The sequence below is a fragment of the Crocodylus siamensis genome, chromosome 2 (assembly GCF_052110815.1).
Source record: "Crocodylus siamensis isolate JL-2025a chromosome 2, ASM5211081v1, whole genome shotgun sequence".
In the NCBI taxonomy this organism is placed as follows: domain Eukaryota; kingdom Metazoa; phylum Chordata; order Crocodylia; family Crocodylidae; genus Crocodylus; species Crocodylus siamensis.
Genome location: NC_143396.1, coordinates 19041633 through 19062561, shown reverse-complemented (window position 1 = coordinate 19062561; position 20929 = coordinate 19041633). Strand labels below are relative to the sequence as shown.

The following is a 20929-nucleotide window of genomic DNA, read 5'->3' as shown; positions in this document are numbered from 1 at the left end:
AGATACATTGTAAATTTATTTTCAAAACACAGTAATATTATTAAGACACAAGAGTTTGCATCTGAAAAACAACTAACTTCTCTAATACAATGATTTTAACTTAGTGAAGCAGGTATACCACACTGATGTTTTTAGCACAATTAATTGATATATTCCCATTGAACTAGAAGATTGCTATTTGGTATGATCAAATATGATGGGTGGGAGAGTTGTGGGGGTGGGTGGAGAGGTGCTGCTGAGTGCCAGAGGGGTAGGGGCAGGGGAGGGATTTATGTCCCCAGAAAAGGACTGCTGATCCTTTCATAGTATCATAGGGTCACAGAGAAGTAGGGGTGGACAGTTCCTCCAGATGTCTAATCCAACCCCTGTCTATCCAAATCATCCTATATAAACCATCACCTAAACTCTACATAAGACGACCCCCAACAGTGACCTAACACAGACCTAACACCCTAATGTGCCACAAGTAAAGCAGGGAAACTATGACAGCTAATATCCTGCTTCTGTATAGTGTTGTCAGTATGCTCAAAAGATAGAGTGCCATGCCCCGCACTACAAAGGAAGGCCACCCCGCCCCCCCCACACACACACATACACACAGAGTCCATACCCATTTGGCCATGGGGTAAAAATCCTTCCAGACCCCAAATATGGCAAGTGGTCTGACCTTGAGCAGAGGAACAAGACACTGTAGCCAGGAACCTCTGGTTATGTTCCTAGAAAGAGAATTGGCACACCCGATTGAAATCCCCAGCCTTAGCTGTAGACAATGCCTCTGGGGAGACTTAAAAACACCCTGACACATACAACAGAAAAAGGGCGGTGGGCAGGAAATGATCAAAATCTAGAAGCATGAGAAATACCCATGGTAGAAAATAGGCATAGCTCTGTCTATATCATCCCCAACCACTGGCTGCTGAAACTCTTCTTGAACACCTCTAGTGATGGAGAGTCCATAACTTCTCTACGCAGTCTATTCCACTGCCTCACTATTCTCACAATCATGCTGACAGACATGAAAAAACACAAAACCAGTGCTTTACTGGAAAGGAAGCATGTTAGTTCAACCTGACTCCCTAGCATCTGTATATACTGGGTGCTTCAGCAGGACTTTTTGGTGCTTTTGTGTAATATCTGCTTCCATCAGCTATTAGATAGAAGGGCCAAAAAACCCTGCTGAAGTTTAAAAAACCCTATACAGATGTTGGGTGAGTTGGGTCAAACTAATGTGATGACTCTTTTGGGCATGAGCTGTTCTTGGTGCGAGGGTGCACTAAGCTGCAAGTAAAGCACTGTTTTGCTTTGCTTTGTGACATCTGTAAGCAGCCATAGCGAAGAAGTTTTTCCAGATATCCACTCTAAATTTACTCTGCTTCAGCTTCAAGTGACTGGTCTGCATCCTCCTCTGTGATGCAGAAGATGGAATATTTTCCTCCTCCCATTCCTCAATCCTTTATCTTCTCTGCACACAACCCAGACCACCCTAACAAGAAGCAATCAATTGTGCACCGTAATGCCACATGCTACTGTGTCTCTGAGTTATTGCTGTTTCATCAATCTCTGACCAGGGCACAGACCTTGCGAAGTGCTTGCAGTTACTGAAGCAATAATAAATACTAAGCAAAGATCAAACCTGATCCAAAGCCACCTAATAAAGATTTTTTTAAATTCAGTCCATATATATTGACTTTTAATAACTATTGTTCTTGAGTTGCCAGCAGCTTCCTATCCACCGTTTTCTGACTGCTGTCTTAACAGGTGGTTATTGTCTCTGGAGGCTTCCTGCTGTTATTCCAATTACAAATTGGCCATTAACACTTTGCATTCTATTAGGTTACAAATCATGGTAATTATGTAGTTAACAAACAATCTGAACAATCTGTATCTGCAAATATACAGTTGTGATATGTATACTTGGATAATTGCTACCGTGAGATACATTTCAGTCACCATTGTTTGGTCCTCACAGGCAGCCAAGAAAGGTCAACTAGCGGTGCACTACAGAAGCTCCTTGTGCAACATGCCAGAGAAAGCTTTGAAAGCTTCTCTTTGGAACGCATTCTAGGGGTTGCCAGCCACTATCTCTGACTTAAAACCTATCTGAGCTAAAGTCCACAACTTTGGCTTTGATCATTGATGTCATAGAGCTGTCCAGAGAGGAAGTGTGGGAAGAATGTAGCCTCCTGAAACTATAGCACATTTTTTCATTCTTTTACAATGGGAACTTTTATGTCCTGTAGATCAGTTACCAAATTTGAGTCATGAGAAGCATTCCTTTGTATTTCCCTTATCCTCTCTTTGGCTGCTTGTTAGTAGGTAGGATCCTCGTTACCAGTAATTTTTTGTATTTTTATGTTATAGTACCTATTATCTGTTATTCTGAGTGGCCATTGTTCCTTACTGTAAAAATCTCCTAAAAAGTGACAGACCTGTTGTTTATTCTGCTTAGAAGACAGAGTAGAAGGGACTTTTCTGGTGAGTCCCAGTCTCTTCGTTTCTAGGATTGCCTATCAGGGTGCTGCACTTGGGCAGTAGTAACCAGCAGCACACTTGTAAGATGGGTAACGCCCATCTTGAGAGCACGGAGGCAGAAAGGGATCTCGGAGTCATTACTGACTCCAAGATGAACATGGGCTGATAATGCGAGGTCATGGTTGGCAGGGCTAACGGACCTTGTCACAGGTGCCTCTCAAGTAGAGCCAAGGAGGTGATCCACACCCTCTATGCCACAGTGGTCAGGCCGCAGCTGGAGTACTGTGTCCAGTTCTGTTCACCCCACTTCAGGAGGGATGTGGACAACATTGAGAGGGTCCAGACGAAGGCCACCCACATGATCCGGGGCCAACAGGGCAGACCCTACAATGAAAGACTGCGGGACCTGAACCTGTTCAGCCTTCACAAGAGAAGGCTGAGGGGAGACCTGGTGACTGTCTATAAACTCACTAGGGGGGACAAGAAGGGTTTGGGAGAGACCTTGTTTCCCCCAGCGCCCCCTGGCATAACAAGGACTAATGGTCACAAGTTGTTGGAGAGTAGGTTTAGATTAGACATCCGTAAGAACTACTTCACGGTCAGGGCGGCTAGGATCTGGAACCAACTTCCATGGGAAGTGGTGCTGGCTCCTACCCTGGGGGTCTTTAAAAGGAGACTTGATGCCTACCTAGCTGGGATCATTTGAGCTCAGTTTTTTCTCCTGCCCAGGCAAGGGGTCGGACTTGATGATCTACAAGGTCCCTTCTGACCCGACTTCTATGATTCTATGATCTTCATCCCAGTTTCCATCATAGCCAATTTTGGTCTCCTGACTGGAACGTCCTAAATCATAGCCTTCCTCCCTTCCCTAGACTCCTCTTTCAACCTCATTCTCTTTCCTGGCTCCTTGCCCCAGTTTCCTGCCCTCAGTTTGTCATTTAATTTCACCTTCTCCAAAATCTACACTGCCTTTTAGTTCTACCTCCAACCAGGAATCTGTTCAGCTCCAGGATTGATCATCATACAGTCCGATGGCCATATGATCCAAGGCCTGGAGGGAAGGCCATATGAGGAGAGGCTGAGGGACTTCGGACTCCTCAGTCTGGAGAAGAGAAGGCTCAGGGGGGACTTGGTGGCAGCCTACAATTATATAAGAGGGGTACATCAGGACCTGGGAGAACACCTGCTCAGAGCTCCACAAGGGATAACAAGGTCTTATGGCCATAAACTCCAGGAAGGCCAATTTAGACTAGATATAAGAAAAAAGTTCTTTATGGTGTGCATGTCCAGGGTCTGGAACAAACTCCCCCCAGAGGTGGTGCAAGCACCTACTCTGGACTCCTTCAAAAAACAAGTGGATATATTTCTTGCTGGGGTCATCTGACGGCGGGGGGGCTGTACCCGATGATCTCAAGAGGTCCCTTCCAACCTCTAATGTCTATGAAATTGTTAGTTGTTCAGTGGCTGTGATGCAAGCTGGTCATAAGAAGGGATGGATCATTTCCAGGACAAACAGAATCTTTGGAGAATTTACATGCTGAACTCTAGCGAGTCTCTACCAAGTATGTGCTGAGATTTTTCATAAAACTTAAAATGTTGTCAAATGATTTTTTTCCCCCTGAGGAGCAATTCAATGCCTCTCCCTGACATGAGGATGAATTCCTGATCAAATATTAAGCCTTTGCTCTAAGCCAAAGAGAAACTCTAAGATGGAGTTCCTCTTGAAGCAGCTGTAATTTTTTAAATGGATGGGAAAAAACTATGTAATCAGATCTCTCAAGCAGCTGATACATTTCTGCTGAAACATTCCAAAAATATCCAACCTGAAATAGACATCTGGGCTCAAAAAATTCAGCCCAATCAGCTGAAGTTGAGCAAGATCAGTGAATTTTTCTACTGAGTCTAATAATGTGAAGTACTAGCCAACCTTGACTATTGGTATCACTTCATGTGCAGTCGATAATATTAGTCATGGGGTACTTTCATTCAGAGCAGTTATTGGTAGACAAGACTGAATCAGCAAAATGGGAAGATGCCATACAAACAAACAGTTATAAAAATAATTCCTTTGGTTTGTATTGGTGGTCTTTTGTTCTTTTCTGTAATGTACACACTCTATATTTGCTCACAAAAGAATGAGAATAATTCAGTTAATATGAACACAAGCAGGACTTGTGTTCTTATTGAACACTTGAACTTACACATACATGACCATAACGAACTCTTGAAACTTCTCTTAATAACACATTTATAGATCTGGCAATTTTGTATTTGGACTGATGTGTGTAGTCTCTCTAATCTTTTTGTCTTAATCAAAACATTCAGCCCTGTATGAGGCTTAAGGCAAGCCCTGTCTTTTGTTAAGTGTTTACAGATATGGAGCCCTATCTTATATGATTAACACAAACGGACCCATGGTTTGAAGAAAAATATCTTTATCTGCATTAGACAAAGGTAAAATCTATTTTGGTAATATACACAAATTATTGTTTTGCATCTCAGCTAAAAAAAAAAAAAGGATAGTTCTGGTATGTTGTCTATGTGTCAGCATCCTGAAAGAGTGTCTCAGAATTTTGTCTGTCAACCTCCTGCTGTTGCTACAGCTGCAAATCTGCCTTCTGCTGTTTTAGTCCCTGTTGCTGGGGGACAAACTGCTGCTTCTAAATCCACTGCTGCAGGTGTATTCACAGAATCTAGCATCAGTCTGGAAACAGAGAGTCTCATTTCATGCAAAAGGTGAAAACCAAGATTCTAATGTGACAAAGGCCTGAAAAAGACATGTAGATAGGAAGAACTGCATACCAAAAGAAATAGAAGAGCAGGTGCAGAAGGTCACCCAATGCTACACATTCCTTTATGGAACAAATGTATTATGTTCAAGGTCAGAAAAACTGTGTGTGAAGTAAAAGAGTATTGAGGACACTGGCACTCAAACCATCTAAGGTAAAGAAGGTAGAATCATGGAGGGGTAATTAATAATGATTCGAAAGAAGATGCTTTGCAAAACGAAATATCTTTGCTATTTATGTGAGCTCAACTAGTGTTCAAACCACTTGTTTCTTCCAGGAAACTGTTACAGACAGGGATCAGGGAGAGTCTTTTCTGCAATGAGCTGTTGTTTTCCTATCAGATTATGATAATCCTCTTAGCCACTTCTCTTGTATTTTTCTAATAATTAGTGAAATATACTATTATTGTCCATGAACTGAATTAGTGGAACTGCTTCAAAGCAGGCACATTAAAACAAAGCAGTCTAAGTGCCTTTAGAAATAACCTTACCGCCCACCCCCACCCCCATCCATGTAGCAACAACACTCATGGGCATCAGGGTTCAAATGAACATGCTGGACAATAAACATAATGCTGTGCAGGTAAGTCTTGGTCATCTGATATTTCAGTTATCTAAAGTTGGCCTGTTCCCTGAATTCACCTTTATACAGGAACTGAAAGGCCACATAGCCAAGACTTCAGAAACCAGGAGCGGATCCCTGAAGCAGCCTGTAAGCAACACAGGACCTAGGACAGTGCAAATTACACAAAGCAATCCACTTATTTTTCTCAGAGGGTGTAAACACAGCTGCACGTGATCTTTGGCTGCATATGGGATAACCTGAGCATGACTGCAGAAACGCAGCAGTTTTACGAGAGCAAAATATTGATTTCCCATAACTTAAACAAAAGACAACATTTTAGTTTCTCAATTTAAATTAACTTGGAAGCAGAAAAATTCAGAGAAGCAAAAGCAATACTAACACTTTTATAATCAAAGCAAAATACAAACAACTCAAAAATAATTAATCAATTACTATGGAAACATGATGCCAGGTTACCTTTTAAAGTTGTGCTAACATGAGCTTACTTTTATTACCTTATGCATTTTTGCAGCATCCAGAGATTTGACAATTCTGCTGAACTGCTGAAGACCAAGCTCCTCCAGTTGAAAAGTGGCCAGATAACAAACAACTATAAAAAACCCACATACATTTAAAATATAATAGGCAACATGCAGCAGAATGTATTTATATATATTACCCTTTGGGATTCTGATCACCAGGGATCCTGGTTTTCTATGATTAAAAAATAATCACAAATTCTCTGATAAAACCCCAAATATCCATGATTAAAATGAAAGACCCCTCAATCCCCACCAGGGCCTGCTCATGCCTCTCACTCCCCCTGCAACTCCCTCCTGGTGCCTTTCACTCCCTGCCCCCCCACAGCCTCCTGTCCCCCAGCCCTGCCAGAGAGGGTCCCCAGCTGCCAGGGCTGCGGAGCCAGGAACCTGGGTACACAACCCTCTGGCCCCAACAGAAGGCAAGCAGAGCCCGGCTCCCTTTCCTGCTGTAGGCTCAAGTGGGGGGTGGAGAGGGGGTGGCTCCCTGCCATGGCACACACTCCCAGGGAGGCAAGGGGGACCCATGCCCCCCAGATCTGTGTGTGGGGTGGGTTGCCTGCTGTGGGCTCAGGCTCCTGCTCTGTTTCCCTTCCCCAAGGCCTCTGCAGCCCAGTGGGTGCAACCTAGCACTGCAGGGACCAGCAGGTCCACACAGGAAAGCTGCTTGCCACTGTAAGCTCTGCACTGCTGTGGCAATGCATCACCTTTGCACATGGCAGCAGGGAGGGGCACAACCCCATGCCTGTGCCACTGCCCCCACTGCTGCCGCAAGGACAGGGGACATGTTGTCAGGACAGTGTGGAGTTTGCAACGACAAAGAGATCCCTGCTCTGCCCTGCTCTGTCCTGCAGTGCCAGGTCACGCTCTCCAGGCTGCGGAGGCCCCAGGGGGGCAGCAGGGCAAGCCCACATTGGGCTTGCCCGCACCCCCCCTGCACACAGATCTGGGGGGCATGGGACCCCCCTGGCCCCTAAGAGTGTGCGTAGTGGCAGGGAGCCAGACCCCCTGCCCCTGGACAAGCTGCCCACAGCCCTGTCCCACTCCCTGCTGGGGTGCTACTGCTGTGCATTGTGGCCTCAGTCCCCAAGCTCCATGCACCCCCTGGCTGGGCAGCAGCCCCAGCTCCAGCCCTTCCCAACTCCCTCTCTATGGGGGCTTCTATCTCCCCCTCCCCACTTACCTGCAGGATCTACTCTTGAGGTGGTACCGGTGCTCCCTGTCTAAGCCCTCCTCCTGTTCCCTCCCAGCTCCCTGCAAACTGGAACTCTGCCAGCCTGCAGAGCTCTTTGCAAACTCTGTGGATTTCTTGCTAAAATGAGAAATCCATGTTTTACTCTGGTAAAGGGGGAAATCCAAGTCTTTCTCCATTTTTCTGTGGGAAACCCAGATCTCTGCTGATCACAACTTTGATTGAAACCAAATCATGTGACTTGGTGTTAACACTTTTAAACTAGTTTTTCCAACATTGCCTGCATAACAGGGCAATACAGTGGTTGCTCTTAAAAAGCAGGGATTTATTAAGTTATTCCTGGTTTTGTTGTTATCACTATGGAGTCTCAGATTTGATAAGTATTTCCTATTTAGAGTCAGATCGACAGCTGCTGTAAATCAGTACTGCTCCATATCATTTACAGTGTTTAAGGAACTCAAATTTAAAAATCCAGATCAGTCCCAGTTACCTAAAGGCCATAGGCTCCTTCACAACATTTTCAGCTAAGTGGTTGCCTACTTGCAAAACCCATTTTTGCAAGCTTCAGAAGGTCTGCAGGGCTGAAACTATCTATGCCTCTGTGTATACTCTATGCCTTGTAGAATATGGCAAGGTGCTGGGAGCAAAGGAGTCGGGGGGTCCTGGGTGGCTGAAAATTTTCTGACAGAACATATTTTCATTGGAAATTGCCATTTCTTCAAAACCCAGACTCTCTCTGGGAACAGACTGATTTTGACAACATTTCATTTGGAAAATAAATTATTTAAGCACTTTGATAAAGTCCAGACATCCTGTTTTGACACTTTCAGAACAAAATATTTGACTTTTGTTTCTAAAGGATTTTCTGTTACAAAAATCATTGTGTGACAATTTGAAATGAAAAAGTCAAAAGTTAAAAGTGAAAGGAAATGTTTTCATTGGCTTGAACACCACCCTTCCACTCATGATTTTTCAGGAAATTCTGAATGTCTTTGCTTTTATTCCGCTTTGGATCAATACCAGTTTTTGGAACTGTTAAATTCCCGATAAAATGGAAGCTGGTAGAAATGTCTCTGTTTTTTCTGTGGTCCTTTAAAACCAAGGTGCTCCTAGAACATGTGGGCAACTAAGAATTATATTCAGATTCTGTTAATCATAGCTCAGTTTGATCAAACCGTCTAGACTGCAGTATTTGAGCCACCACAGCATGGTAACTAACAGGAAATCCTGACCAATATGCTGTAGCCATCTCAATGTGTGGTTGTGAAGTGTTCAGTCCTGTGCATCTGCATGGCAACACATTTAAGCAGTCTTAGCAGAATATACATGCATCTAATACAAGCTTTATAAAATTCAAATCTGCTCACACATAGCAACAGCCAGTATAAGCAGCTTTGATAATGTAAGTGTCAATGAAGCTTGGCAAGGGGAGTCAAAAGCAGCTTAGAAAATCTAAGCAAATGACCTTTATGCTCTCAACTTGTTGATAAAGAAAAATCCTCAAGGGCCTCCCCTCTTCCTATGATTAATGGAGGCATTTGAGAGGACGAGTCCTACCAATCCAATTATAAAAACACTCAGCTGAAAGGAATAATTTATGTGCTCTAGACACAGAAAAACACAAGCCTTTTGTTTATGATGGAGACATGCAGGCAATGAGGTATTCTTTAAAGCAAGCCTGGATGAACAATTAATTTGAATCATGGAAGTTTAAGTTTACATTTAGTGTAGCAATCTAGTTGATTTCCTTTGCTGCACTCAACAGTATGTTAGGAGTTAATTTTGTTACCCTCGTCTAGTCAGAACTTATCATTGCATTAGAGCACACACAGATGCACCCATTGTGTGTTTAAATGCCACAGTAGACTAATTTACTGTGCATTAAAAGTATCATGTAAAAAGCCATGATGTTATGCTAATGCACAGTAAAATAGTCTACTGTGCATTGTGTCACTAAAAAAGTGTGCAAATTAACTACTGCACACTGGTGCAGCCTAATGCACATTCATTTAGTACCTCACATTGGAGGAACTAAATTTAATGTGCATTAGAAAAGGCACACTAATGCATGTGTAATGCACCCAATTTAAAGGTGTTTAAACCAGATCAATGTGCATATTCAAAGTTAGATCACTACAGGCTAAATCAGTGGAATTTCCAAAAGTGTCTAAGCAACTTAAACACACATGTTCTATTTACAGTGACAGAGATGTGTGCTCCCAAGTCACTCAAGCATTTTGGGAATTCCATCTAATATGGCCATGTTTTAATAAAGCTTCAGGGCAATATACTTGGTGCAAAATGGGTATAGTTGTCAACTGAGCAAGGAAATAAATAATCGCAAAAAAAGTTATAACTCAGCGCTTGATTTAGAAAACAATGCCTTCTCCTTCCCCCACTACAGTGTTCCATGTGCTGCTCATATAAAAATGGTGTAATAAATGATTACAGCTAACATAATAAATAAACCAACTGAAATCTTGAAATGCAAACGAAAGTAACAGTATTACAACATGCACTGCTGGATAATATACTCCAACAAGTTGTGGCCATTTTTCCTCCTGCCTCTAGTACTTCACTTTCATTGGCTTTAAAGGAAATGCCAGATTAGAACTCTAAATTTTGTTCTAGCTGCTATACGGACTCCCTCTGGCTAGGGACAAAGGTTACACAATAACCAGTTCAAGTGAACTGAAACTGGTTTAAACCAGTTCTGTGTAACAGAACAGAAGTTCAGTGTACATTATTTACTTTCAAAATGGTCAAAACTGGTTTAAGGTAAACCTGGTTGGATGTAGTATAAGACTTAACTGATTTAGGTCAAACCACTTTATGGAACTTCTGTCCCAGATCTCTGTGAACTCTGACAAGTCATGTAGCCTTTTGTTGTTTCAGTTTAATGAGAAATAAAGTTGCAAAAAAAACCCCAAACAAACAACAGATTCTTTTTTATGGTACAACTCTTAACTTCCCTTGAGTTATATCAGAGGAGAACATAAGCCAATGGCTACCTGAAAGGGCTGTTGTGAAGATTAGTAAGTATTCATAAAGTATTTCAGGATATAAGATACTGCATATATGCAAAATATATATCATCACTGAATTATCAGCAATGCTATTACTGACTTTTCCACTCAGAATGTTTCTAAGTCTTTTTGTGCAACGCTACAGAAATATATACCACAATATCAGAAGTAAATAAAGGCTCCTTAAAGGCTGAACTGCAAGCTGTCTGCATGCAGAATTCCCAGTGATCTCAATGTACAAAGTAGGATTACTTTTGACTAACTATTGTTCTCTGGGAGTTCCTTATGGGATTAGTGTCTCTAGCAATGGGCTGTGGAACTATATACCAAAACTGCTGGAGAGTGCAGGAAAGCTCTCATGCTAGAATTGTCATCACTTTGTCTACATAAGGGTAGAGAAAAGTAGTTAGCTGTGTTAATCTATATAAAACTAGCTGGTTCAGAGAGGTCTGAGCCTGCTGTCAGATAGCATCAGTATAAGGGTGTGTATTTCCAATGGCCTCAGTTTTTTCTCCCTGGCCTGCAGAGTCCTGTAGCATAAAGATATTAAGCATACAGAGTTAATGATCAAGGGCAACTCTCAAAGAACAACAGTAACTGTAAGTAACTTTCCTTTCTTCCTTGAAAGCCTTTGTATATTTCCACTCTGTGGCAGATTAACAAGAAATGTTCCTGTTAGACTGGGGACAGGTGGATGACAAATTCCTCATTTTACTAAGTGGAGTGCCATACCAAGTCCAATGAATCCAATACTAGGTACGTTGTGAAAAATGAACAGAATTCCACTTAACTACTTTACAAGTCCCAGGGACAACTGTGGCAGTGACAGGGTGCATCTTTAAAACAAGAGGTACTGGCTTTCTGGCTCAGGAGTAACAATACCAACTCCCTCTCTAAATCTAATAGGAAAGTTTGCTTAACTAAAGACTTGAACTTCCATCTTTCTTTACAGGTAACAAATCCCGATTTTGTGAAAGGATTAATCCTTCTACATACCGTATTTACCCAAATTCAAGAAGATTCAGATTATATACATGGAATATTATAAAGGGGAAAGCAGTGGCAGGGGAACAAGGAGTGGGGAAAGCAGGGCTGGGGGAGAAAGTGGTGGCAAGGCAAGTGGGGGGGGAGGGGCAGGCAGCCTGGCTCCTGCTCCTTCCTCCACCCCCACCATTTGACCCCTTTGATGTGTGCTCCCTGGCTACTTGCCCCTTCTGCTGCCCCCCTCCTTGCTGTCTGTCCCCTACGTGGTGGCTATGGCTCCAGTTTCTGGCCTAGGGCACAGAGCACACAGTGGCTCCAGTTCTGGCTCTAGCCAGGCAGCAGTGGTAGCTCCAGGCCACCCCAGCTCTGGCCCAGCAGCAGTGTTGCCTGCAACTATGGCCCTGGCCCCAGCCCAAAAGAGTTGGTGGCTCTAGGTCTAGCTCCAGCCTCAGATCAGGCCTAAAGTTGGAGCTACAGCAGCCACCTGCCCGGATCCAATACTCAGACCTAAGACAAAGCTTTTTTTTGCATGCAGTATGCATGCTTTCCCCCCTCCCTCCTCATGTTGAATGGGTGGGGGTGGAAGAGGAATCTAGTCTTGGATTTGAGTAAATAGGGTAATAACACAGGGATCTTTATATACCTAAAGGTATAAGATGAACTTTCCTGGATGGGCATGGAGTCCAAAGACAAAAAAAAGGAACTGGAGAAGAAAATAGACATAGGTACGGAGCGGGAAATGTACTGGGCTGGGTGAAAAACTGAGACCACCTTAGGCATGCATAAAGCTATGGTAAAGTTTCTAAAGGCTGTTATATATTCTGGTGCAGGGTGGAGAAACCATAATGACACTGAATTTGCTAACCCTCTTAATAGAGAAAATAATTACTGAAATGTCTTTTTGACAAATAGATGTTCTAAGGAAGCTTAAGATAGGGCTTGGAGAGCATTGTTAGCACGAGACTCAAGTCCAAGGATGAAGAAGGTGGGAAAGCAATTAAAACTGAGAATGAGAGAATACAGGCTTGTCTCCACCAAACCTGTGATAGGCAGAAATAGCTGTGTAGCAGGGCACTGAGGTGCCCGCTGCTTGTGGAGCAATAAGTAAGGAATCCAGCTGCGGGTTGCCAGGGTAACTGGTGGGAGTCAGCTGACCAGACGGGGCAGGGCTTGGCTCCCATACAACCCCAGGCTGAGGGCAGGCAGGCAGTTCCCTGTTGGCAGCTAGAGGGGAAGGAGCTCTGCTTGAGTGAGGAAAAGGAAGGGACCTGAATGGCTGAACAATGTGGTACTGGTGAGGGCTTGAATGATGTTGTAGCTGATTGGCAGAGATTTATGTTATAGTCTAGGGGCTTGAGTTTTCTGTTGTTTACAACCGGTGGTTTGGGTGAGGCTATTAGGGGTTGGAGGAGGCCTCATAGGGGACTCCGGCACCTGCAAGGGTGCAGCACTTTGGGGTGCACAGTTGGAGGCCAGGTAAGGCCGAGGCTGCCTGAGACAGGTGGGGGTTCAAGACCCTGAGGACGAGAGTTAGGGCTAGGCATGGCTACAGCCACCTGAGCAAGAGAAGCCTCAGAGCCAAGCGGGGCAGAATATAGTAAGGCCTAGACTAACTGATGTGAGTACACCTGCAAGGCTTGGGCTGCGATGTAAGGGGAAGAAAAGAGCTGTGGATAGCACCCCCTTGCATCGGGGCAGTAAAATGGGCAGCCTTCTGCTTAATTAACATCTTCTAATTAAGCAATTAACAACAAGGCATGGCAGGCAAGAAGGCGGGCGGCTGGCCCGTAACAGGTGAGCAGGGTCACTAGTGGACAGACCCCAAAGAGGCACACCTGTCACAAGCTGCTAAATAAATCTTCACAGAAGCCATCACTAAGCTTTGTTTTGGGGTTTCTCAAATCACAACAGGGACTCCTACCTGTGATAGGTTTATCTGTTACTGTTCATCCAACATGTAAATCAACAAGTTCTAAACAGTAGCACTTCAGTATAGAAGTGTTACTATAATAGTTTTCTGCTTGCAAGCTCATTGACCCATAATAGCTGGTCCATAGTTACTTGGAGAAGACCTTTGGGTTCATACTGCTGGTGTCACATTAATGCTATCAGTATCTTGTCCAATCTTCCTTCTGATTCTGAAGAGATTAGGCATAGAGAAGATAACTGCTATCACCCTGTACAAATGCATTCAACAAAGATTTTTTTTTCTCCATGAGCCAGAGTTCAGTATGGACAACAATGGGTCTAATTACTGCATTCAAGTAGGTCACTTAGTGGATAACCACTGAGGAAGAATGAGGAGCTTAAACACAGCTGCCTGCTTAGTGTTCCCTATTGGTTACCTCTGGGCACCTCCAAGCTCTCTGAATTGCTCTTTCATAGCACCTGATTTTCTGTACAGGGAGCTTTGGTACATAATCCTGATTTGCTTTTCATTGGTGCCCAAGTGTGCACGTCCTAGACACCTAACCCTGCCTACTTGAATCATTATCCTGAGGCCAGATGCCTTATTTTTAAGAACTGCAGTGGCTAGTAGGAGGCACTTAGGTGATTAATCTAAATCTGGCTAACTAGCTAATGATAAGACAAGCTAACCTGCTCACTGCCATGAGAAACAATTCAATTCACCTCTTTGTAGTGGTGCCAGCAATGGAACTCAGGTGCATTACTTTATATCACTGTTGATGTCATCCTAGAGTAAGTAATCCTGCATCACTGGCAGATATAGCTTTGTTATACAGTTTTGCAGATTGATGCTAAAGGGACTAGATTCCATACATGGGAATAAATAGAAGACCTTGAAGAAACACATTCACTTTTAAAGTGATTCATTCACAACCTTGGGATTATTTTTTCTGGTTACTGATGTTACTTTGTGTACTGTCAATTCTGTACTGTCAGTCTAACTTTTGGCCAAATTCTGCAGCCCTTATTCATGCAAAACTTCCCTTAATACCAACGACATTTAGCCTGTAGGTTGAAAACGCTCTGGGCAGGAGCCAGGGCTTTGTATAGCATTAGGCACAATAACATTGTAATTGAATAGCAACACTTGAATCATCTGAATAACATTTATTTGACTTTTCTAAAGTTTTATGTTAAAGTGAATAATTTAACTTAAAAGAATACATACCCACATACAGATTGCGCTCAGAAGACTGGCAATGCTTCCCATCTTGAACAAAAAAGGCATTGGCTACTATGTCCAGTAGAGGTTTATATTCTATGCATCCTGCTAGAGTCTCCAACACAAATTTTCCGTCTGTCACATTAAGGGCCTATACAGATACAAAATCAGTAGTGATGAATGAATTCCAGGAACAAAATATCATTTGTTTACAGCAAGCAATGGCAATCATTCTATGTTGAACTAAAATATGGGTACTGAACCACAGGGATTGAATTGGAAGAGATGTACCTTTCAAGATCTTAAATGCATGCAGCCTCAAGAAATTAATGGCCTTTGTTAGGCAGAATTAAAACACCAAATCTTTAACTTTCAGCTAATCTGCTGACATATGCATTTAGTTAAATGGCCCCAACTGATGTGTGAAAGTCAACAGTTAATGCAGAGGAAATGTAGAGCCCTTCAGTGCTAATGAATGACTAAGCCAACTGTCTGGGAAACCTCCAATTAAATTTTGGTTTTGCAGTGGGCTAATCACTTTACCCAATAACATTAAGCAATCTGACCATATGTAGATGAAGTGTAGTTTGGGGATATGAAGTCCACCTCAGGACCAGAACAGAAGTTATGGGAAGGACTCACCCCTGGCTGTTACTTCAGCCTGTATATGGGAAAGAGTGGTCATCCTTGTGTGAGTCCTGGTATCCTTATCATTGCAGGTTCTGTTTTGTACCTGATTGGCCTCCATTCATTAATTGCCTTCCACTGGAACTGCTTGGAGAACTCTTGGTCAATGTATGTGAGGCTCAAAAGCCCACAGCATGGATGCCACCTGGCTTCCCATTCATAACCCCAGTGCAAGATTTCAGTAGCATTAAGGATTTGGGCTGGTAAATTATATAGGTAAATCTCCCTCAGAGTAAACACCTTTCTGTATGAGTTTTACTGCAGGTAAAAACCACTTTCAGAATACTGCAATAAAGTCTGAGACCTGGTACAATTTGCTCTTAAACAAACTGCAGGAGGATAGCTGCATTAGGGTGAAGTGCCAGCAAAAATAATGCTGCCTTGACTCAAGGAAGTTAGCCAAGAAACCAACAAGAAAGTTAAATGGATTTTTGAAAAGATATAGTCCAGAATTTGATATATGGTATCTCTCTCTCAGCGCTAATACTTCTTGTGGAGAAAACTGGTAATTTTCAAGTGTCAATATGACTTTATTGGTAGCAAATAATGGGGTAAGTCTTAAACTAGAACTTTGGCTGAGGCCCAGCCTTGGCACTACAGAGTGCTAGGGGTTAATGGAGCTATTGTGGGGGACAGCACTTCACTGAATGATATAATCAAGGTTACTCTTGCCTTTTTTCATAGCTGGGTTTGTTGAAGTTAAAGATTTTATTGTACCTATCAAAAAAGCAGTAGATAATTCTGGACTTCTGGACAATCTGCCCTTTCTCAATTAACAAACTCTTTGAGCTTTTCTATAAAATGGCCCATCTTTCAGTACTGCACTTCTAGGCAGTACTGGGTTACAAGCTCATAGACTTGCCATATTGTATCAAATCAGAGGTCTACCTCACCCAGCATCTTGCTTCTGATAACAGAATCTCTCTCCTTTTTCTCTAAAGTTGCTTGTATCCTGTTCAGGAGAGACATTATTAGGATTTGGAAGAAGCCAGTGTCACACTTTCCTCAACCATACACACATTATGGAGACCTGGGTTCTTCATACCTTATGCATCAACCTTAGGAAATAAAAATATTTTGCAGCCCAAATTATAATCTTAATCATAGCCCATCAGCCTCATTACCTTCACTGACATTGCACCAGTATGCCTGATCAGTTCTGTAGTTGGATCTCAGCGAACAGCTATGCTAGTGGTGCACAAATAAAAATAGGATTCAGCTTAGTTCCTTTGAACTTGGTGGATTTCACAGAGCTAAGAGGAGTTTAAAAAAGTATACACTGAGTACACACTGGGACTGATCTACACTGATGTATTAATTGTATAACTTTTCATAAGACAAAAGACACTTGGTGATCTAATCTCCATGCTGGAAGATTTTTAAAGCCCTTTATCAGCAGCTGGAATCCCTACTTGGAGAGAATGCTTTTGAGGAGACGTCTTCCCCACAAGGCAAAAATTAAATGAAAAACCTGAAGAGAAAGATGAGAGAGGTCAATAAAGCTCCAGTAGTGACCACGATTTACTAAGCCTCCATAAAGAAATGATAATGGGTTCTTCATTTGCCAAGACTCATTGAGTTCAATGTATTAGTGTACAAAACATTTTGAAAAGCCAAGAGTGCAAAGGTGGTATATCAAACCAATTTTACTTGATTGTACTTTTCAGAAAGCAGCAGCTGTGGGAAGAATGACAGCAACAGCAAGAGATCTACTAATGGTAAGAGGGAGGTATCCAAATAGTGATCCAGTGGCCATTTAAAGGCCTTCCATGTACTAAGTGAGCATTGGGGGATGTTGGTGCACTGTCCTCCGCCCAGCAGCTTTTCTGATGGAAGAGCTGAATGCATAACCACTGCCTTACAGTTCTTGTGCTGTTTTTGTTGCCGACTTAACAGAGACAGGGAGAGAAACAGAAATAATGCACTTATTTGTACCATAGCAATGGCAGAAAAGCAGAAAATCCTGACGCAACCTGAGGCTAAATAGTGTTGACAAAAAGTGTAATGTAGGGACAGTTGTGCCCTCAAACTTTATTTTCTACTTAAGACTAGGTGGGTTACATGGTCCAAAATGTCCTTTCTCCTTGACATAAAACACTGTTGACTACACTTGTTTTTAATTACCTAAAGTACTAGGTGTCCCATAACTGCATATAAACACTGAAAACAGTTTTAACAGTCTCCAGCCATGTCACCTCAGGATATGATCTCATTATAAACCTGAGGAAGATCAGTACTTGGGAAAGAAATCTCAGAGGAAAGGGAGATAACTAGCAAACGGGTAAGGGAAATGCCATGAACCAAGAGCTAAGTCACTGCCCCACAACAGTGCTATAGCACACAGCACCTTCTTTGAGCATGATCTGAAACCAAAACACCAAATATTTATGATCATTAGAGATCTCTGGCTACAGTTAGCAGAAGTGTAGCAGAGAAATTTCAACTGGGATGTTTATGGTTTAACAGAAATCACCAAAGTGTTTTTCAGTAAGATAAAATACTCTACTTGACTATCTGTTCTACTGTCTATTGTGTATTCCTTCTGTGTGCATTTGATGTAAAATGCAAATTACTCAGAAGGTCACATGTTAGAAGTGGGAGAAATGGCCACAGTATAAAGTGTGTACAATATGATAAGGAATTACACTGTTGTAGTGTCTCTTATGTAAGGTTTGTAAAGCTTGCTGCAAATTTTACAAGCACTTTACAAACCCTAGCAAGTAAATCTAATGAGATTCCTGTCAGGTGCTATTATTTTACAGATGCAAGAGCTGAGGTATGGAGAGAATAAAACATTTGCCCAGGCTGACACATTGAGTCAATGATGGAGATGGGAACAGAATTTATAATGCTAATTCCTTGTCCTGTGTCCCATTAGACCCTGCTAATTACTGCTAACTCCTTGTCCCACCAGACCATTGGGTCTCAAACTTTTTAAACTCAAGGCACTCTCAGAAAATGCTAGCTCTTAATTTTCACTCAGTTTTTGACTCCAGATAAATAATGGAGCAATTATTTTATTGCAAAGAACTCAAAAAGATGCCAGCAAAACAGGATGCTTTCAGTACTATGAATTCCCATTCAAAATCTTTTGATTTATCTTATGAATCATATCTGCACATCTAACAGTGCTGAAGCTGCGTGATGGCACCCATAAAAGGATCACAAGGCACCCCAGGGTGGTATACAGTCCTGGTCGAGAATCATTGCACTAGGCCCTCTTCCCATTTCTTGAATCACGTTGACTCTGGCATACCTTCTCTAATTAACTGGCGGTTGGTTATGTTTGTAAAATGCTTTGAGGTTCCTTCGGGATGAGCGGTCCTGTATAATAATTAATGGCTGTAAATAATATGTAGCGTTTGCCTTCTCTTGAAACAAATATCAAGATTTATTCACCACAAGGCACAATAAATCTTGATGTTCGCTGACAACACATGTATTTTCTTGGCTTGATATTAATTCCGTGCTTGAGAAACTACCTCTCACTGAGGACAGTTTTGCCAACTACCACCCTGTCTCTAACCTTCCAGTTTTGGGAAGGTTACTCAGAAGATCCTGATGACAAAACTCTAGCTGTACTGGGGGACCTTCCATTTTTCTCCATTCCCTTTCATTCTGGCTTGACTATGGCTGCCCTGTTCTCACTGGGAAAATATCTCCTCTGGAAGTAGACAAAGGTCAGTGGCTGAGTACTCCACTGCACAGTAGAAAGGGAAGTTTCTTTGCTACTCAGCCCAAGTGTAAGTTAAAACCACAGGGGATGTCTTCTGTGGTCTGTCACACCTTCCCTTTTTTGCACTTTATTCCCCGCTATGACTTCCCTCTTTCTACTTCCACCCACAGTTTCTATTAAGGTATAGTACAAAAAGCACAGAGGATGGATAGAAGGCTGGCCATGTCCACCATCTTCATACTGCTGAACATTCTCCAAGGGAATCACAAGGTGCTAACAAATCTCCTTGCCCTATACTTTGCTCTCGTTTAGGCAGGGCAAAGCAAACTAAGCAGGCTAGAAAATCGAGCCCTAAACATGTGTGCTGCCTCCTTTAGACCCAGAAATTATCTTTGATACGGCAGCCCAGGGCTGGCCAACTTCTAAGCAGCTGAGGGCTATATGCCATGTGGACTGCAGCAGTGGAGGCCACAACCCCTTTAGCCCCCTCCCCTGCTGCAGTGTGCAGCCCCTTCCCTACATACACACTGCTGCACTGTGCATGTAGCACTCTTCCATCCCTGCACTGTGTACATGGGCAACCTCTTCCCACCCCACTGATAGCCATTGTATTGTGTGGGCAGCATCCCTACCTGAGCCCTCTTGCTGCACTGTGCCATGGACTCCACTGGCACTGGGGGCTGTGTTGCCTTTTCCTCCAGGGTGGGACCTGGAAGTGAAATACGGGGACCAAGCTGTGTGGGAATCAAGAGACCCCAGCTGTAGTCAGAGCAACAGTGGGAGCAGTGGTCAGATAGGAGCCTAGGTGTTGCCCCTTAACTCCTGATGGGCCACATATGGGATACAGGCCACCAGTTGGACAGCCCTGTTGTAGCCTGTTGGCACTGCTGACACATTTGCAAATCCTGGAGGTAGGGGGGAGGACTCCAGTGAAGTATCTTAGAAGTTGTGAAATAGTTCATGTTCCCTAAAGGTTGACCAGCATAAGGTTCTATTTTCTCACTCTTGTTCAAGACATACTGGGCCCATTTTCCTGTCACTCCTCTGCTCATGTTTCCTGGCAGTTTTGCTGGGCAGCGTCCACTGGCTCCTTGGGCACATTCAAGGAGCAGTGAGTGGGTGCTGCCTGGTGTGCTCCGCTTGGTGTGCCCGCTTAAAGCCTTCATTATTAACCTATGACTGTCACTCCCATCCCTGTTTTTTTTATATGTTATCCCCTGGAATCACTTATTATGTTTCCAGTGGCCTCTCTAACTAAGGGAGGCTCATAGTTCTCTTGGCAGGCCTAGGTCCGCGGTACTTTTGCATAACAAATAGGCCTGTTCAAGACGTACGTGATCCTATTACTTATGCTGATTTCAATCTACAGGGCAAGGTCGTTGGATTCCCCTTGTACATGGCCAAGAATGGAGCTTAATTGGCTGCCAACTGGCTGAGGGTCAATTTGGATAAGATGCAGGCTGGAAGTTGTATGACAAAGGGAAATAAATGATACCTACTCTCTCAAGTGCAGTCTTTTTTTAAAGTAAGGTTTGCAGCTACTGGTACCTATTGATCTCAATGGCCATGACTGGTGAAGATGCTAACTACTCCTTTTGGAAGCAGACCATGCCTTTTCATTTTCATATTGAATAAACTCAAGGTGCTCTACATGACAGTAGACCTGAACGCATCTTGGAAATCATCAGCAAGTGGGAAGATGGTTTCCTATTTACTTACGCATATGATCTTATGGAGCCTACAGTAACTCCTTTGATTATACTGGCGTCCAAACTGTGCAGAGGTACAATCCAAAAGATTGGTTTTGTTTTATAAAGCCCATTATGGTTTGGGTTCTGGGGACTTCAGAGTACACCCCTCTCTATTTCAG

The 20929-nt window shown here is 42.9% G+C and overlaps 1 protein-coding gene across 1 annotated transcript in view; it reads right to left on the bottom strand.

Moving 5' to 3' along the window:
* CFAP99 (cilia and flagella associated protein 99) overlaps positions 1-20929 on the bottom strand; it is a 102970-nt gene that overhangs the window by 56343 nt on the left and 25698 nt on the right. Inside the window, exons 3-4 of the mRNA XM_090035436.1 lie at positions 14703-14847; positions 6341-6435 (exon numbers count right to left, since the gene is read on the bottom strand). Of these exons, the coding sequence (XP_089891562.1) occupies positions 6341-6435; positions 14703-14847 (240 nt within the window). The remainder of the gene's footprint in view (positions 1-6340; positions 6436-14702; positions 14848-20929) is intronic.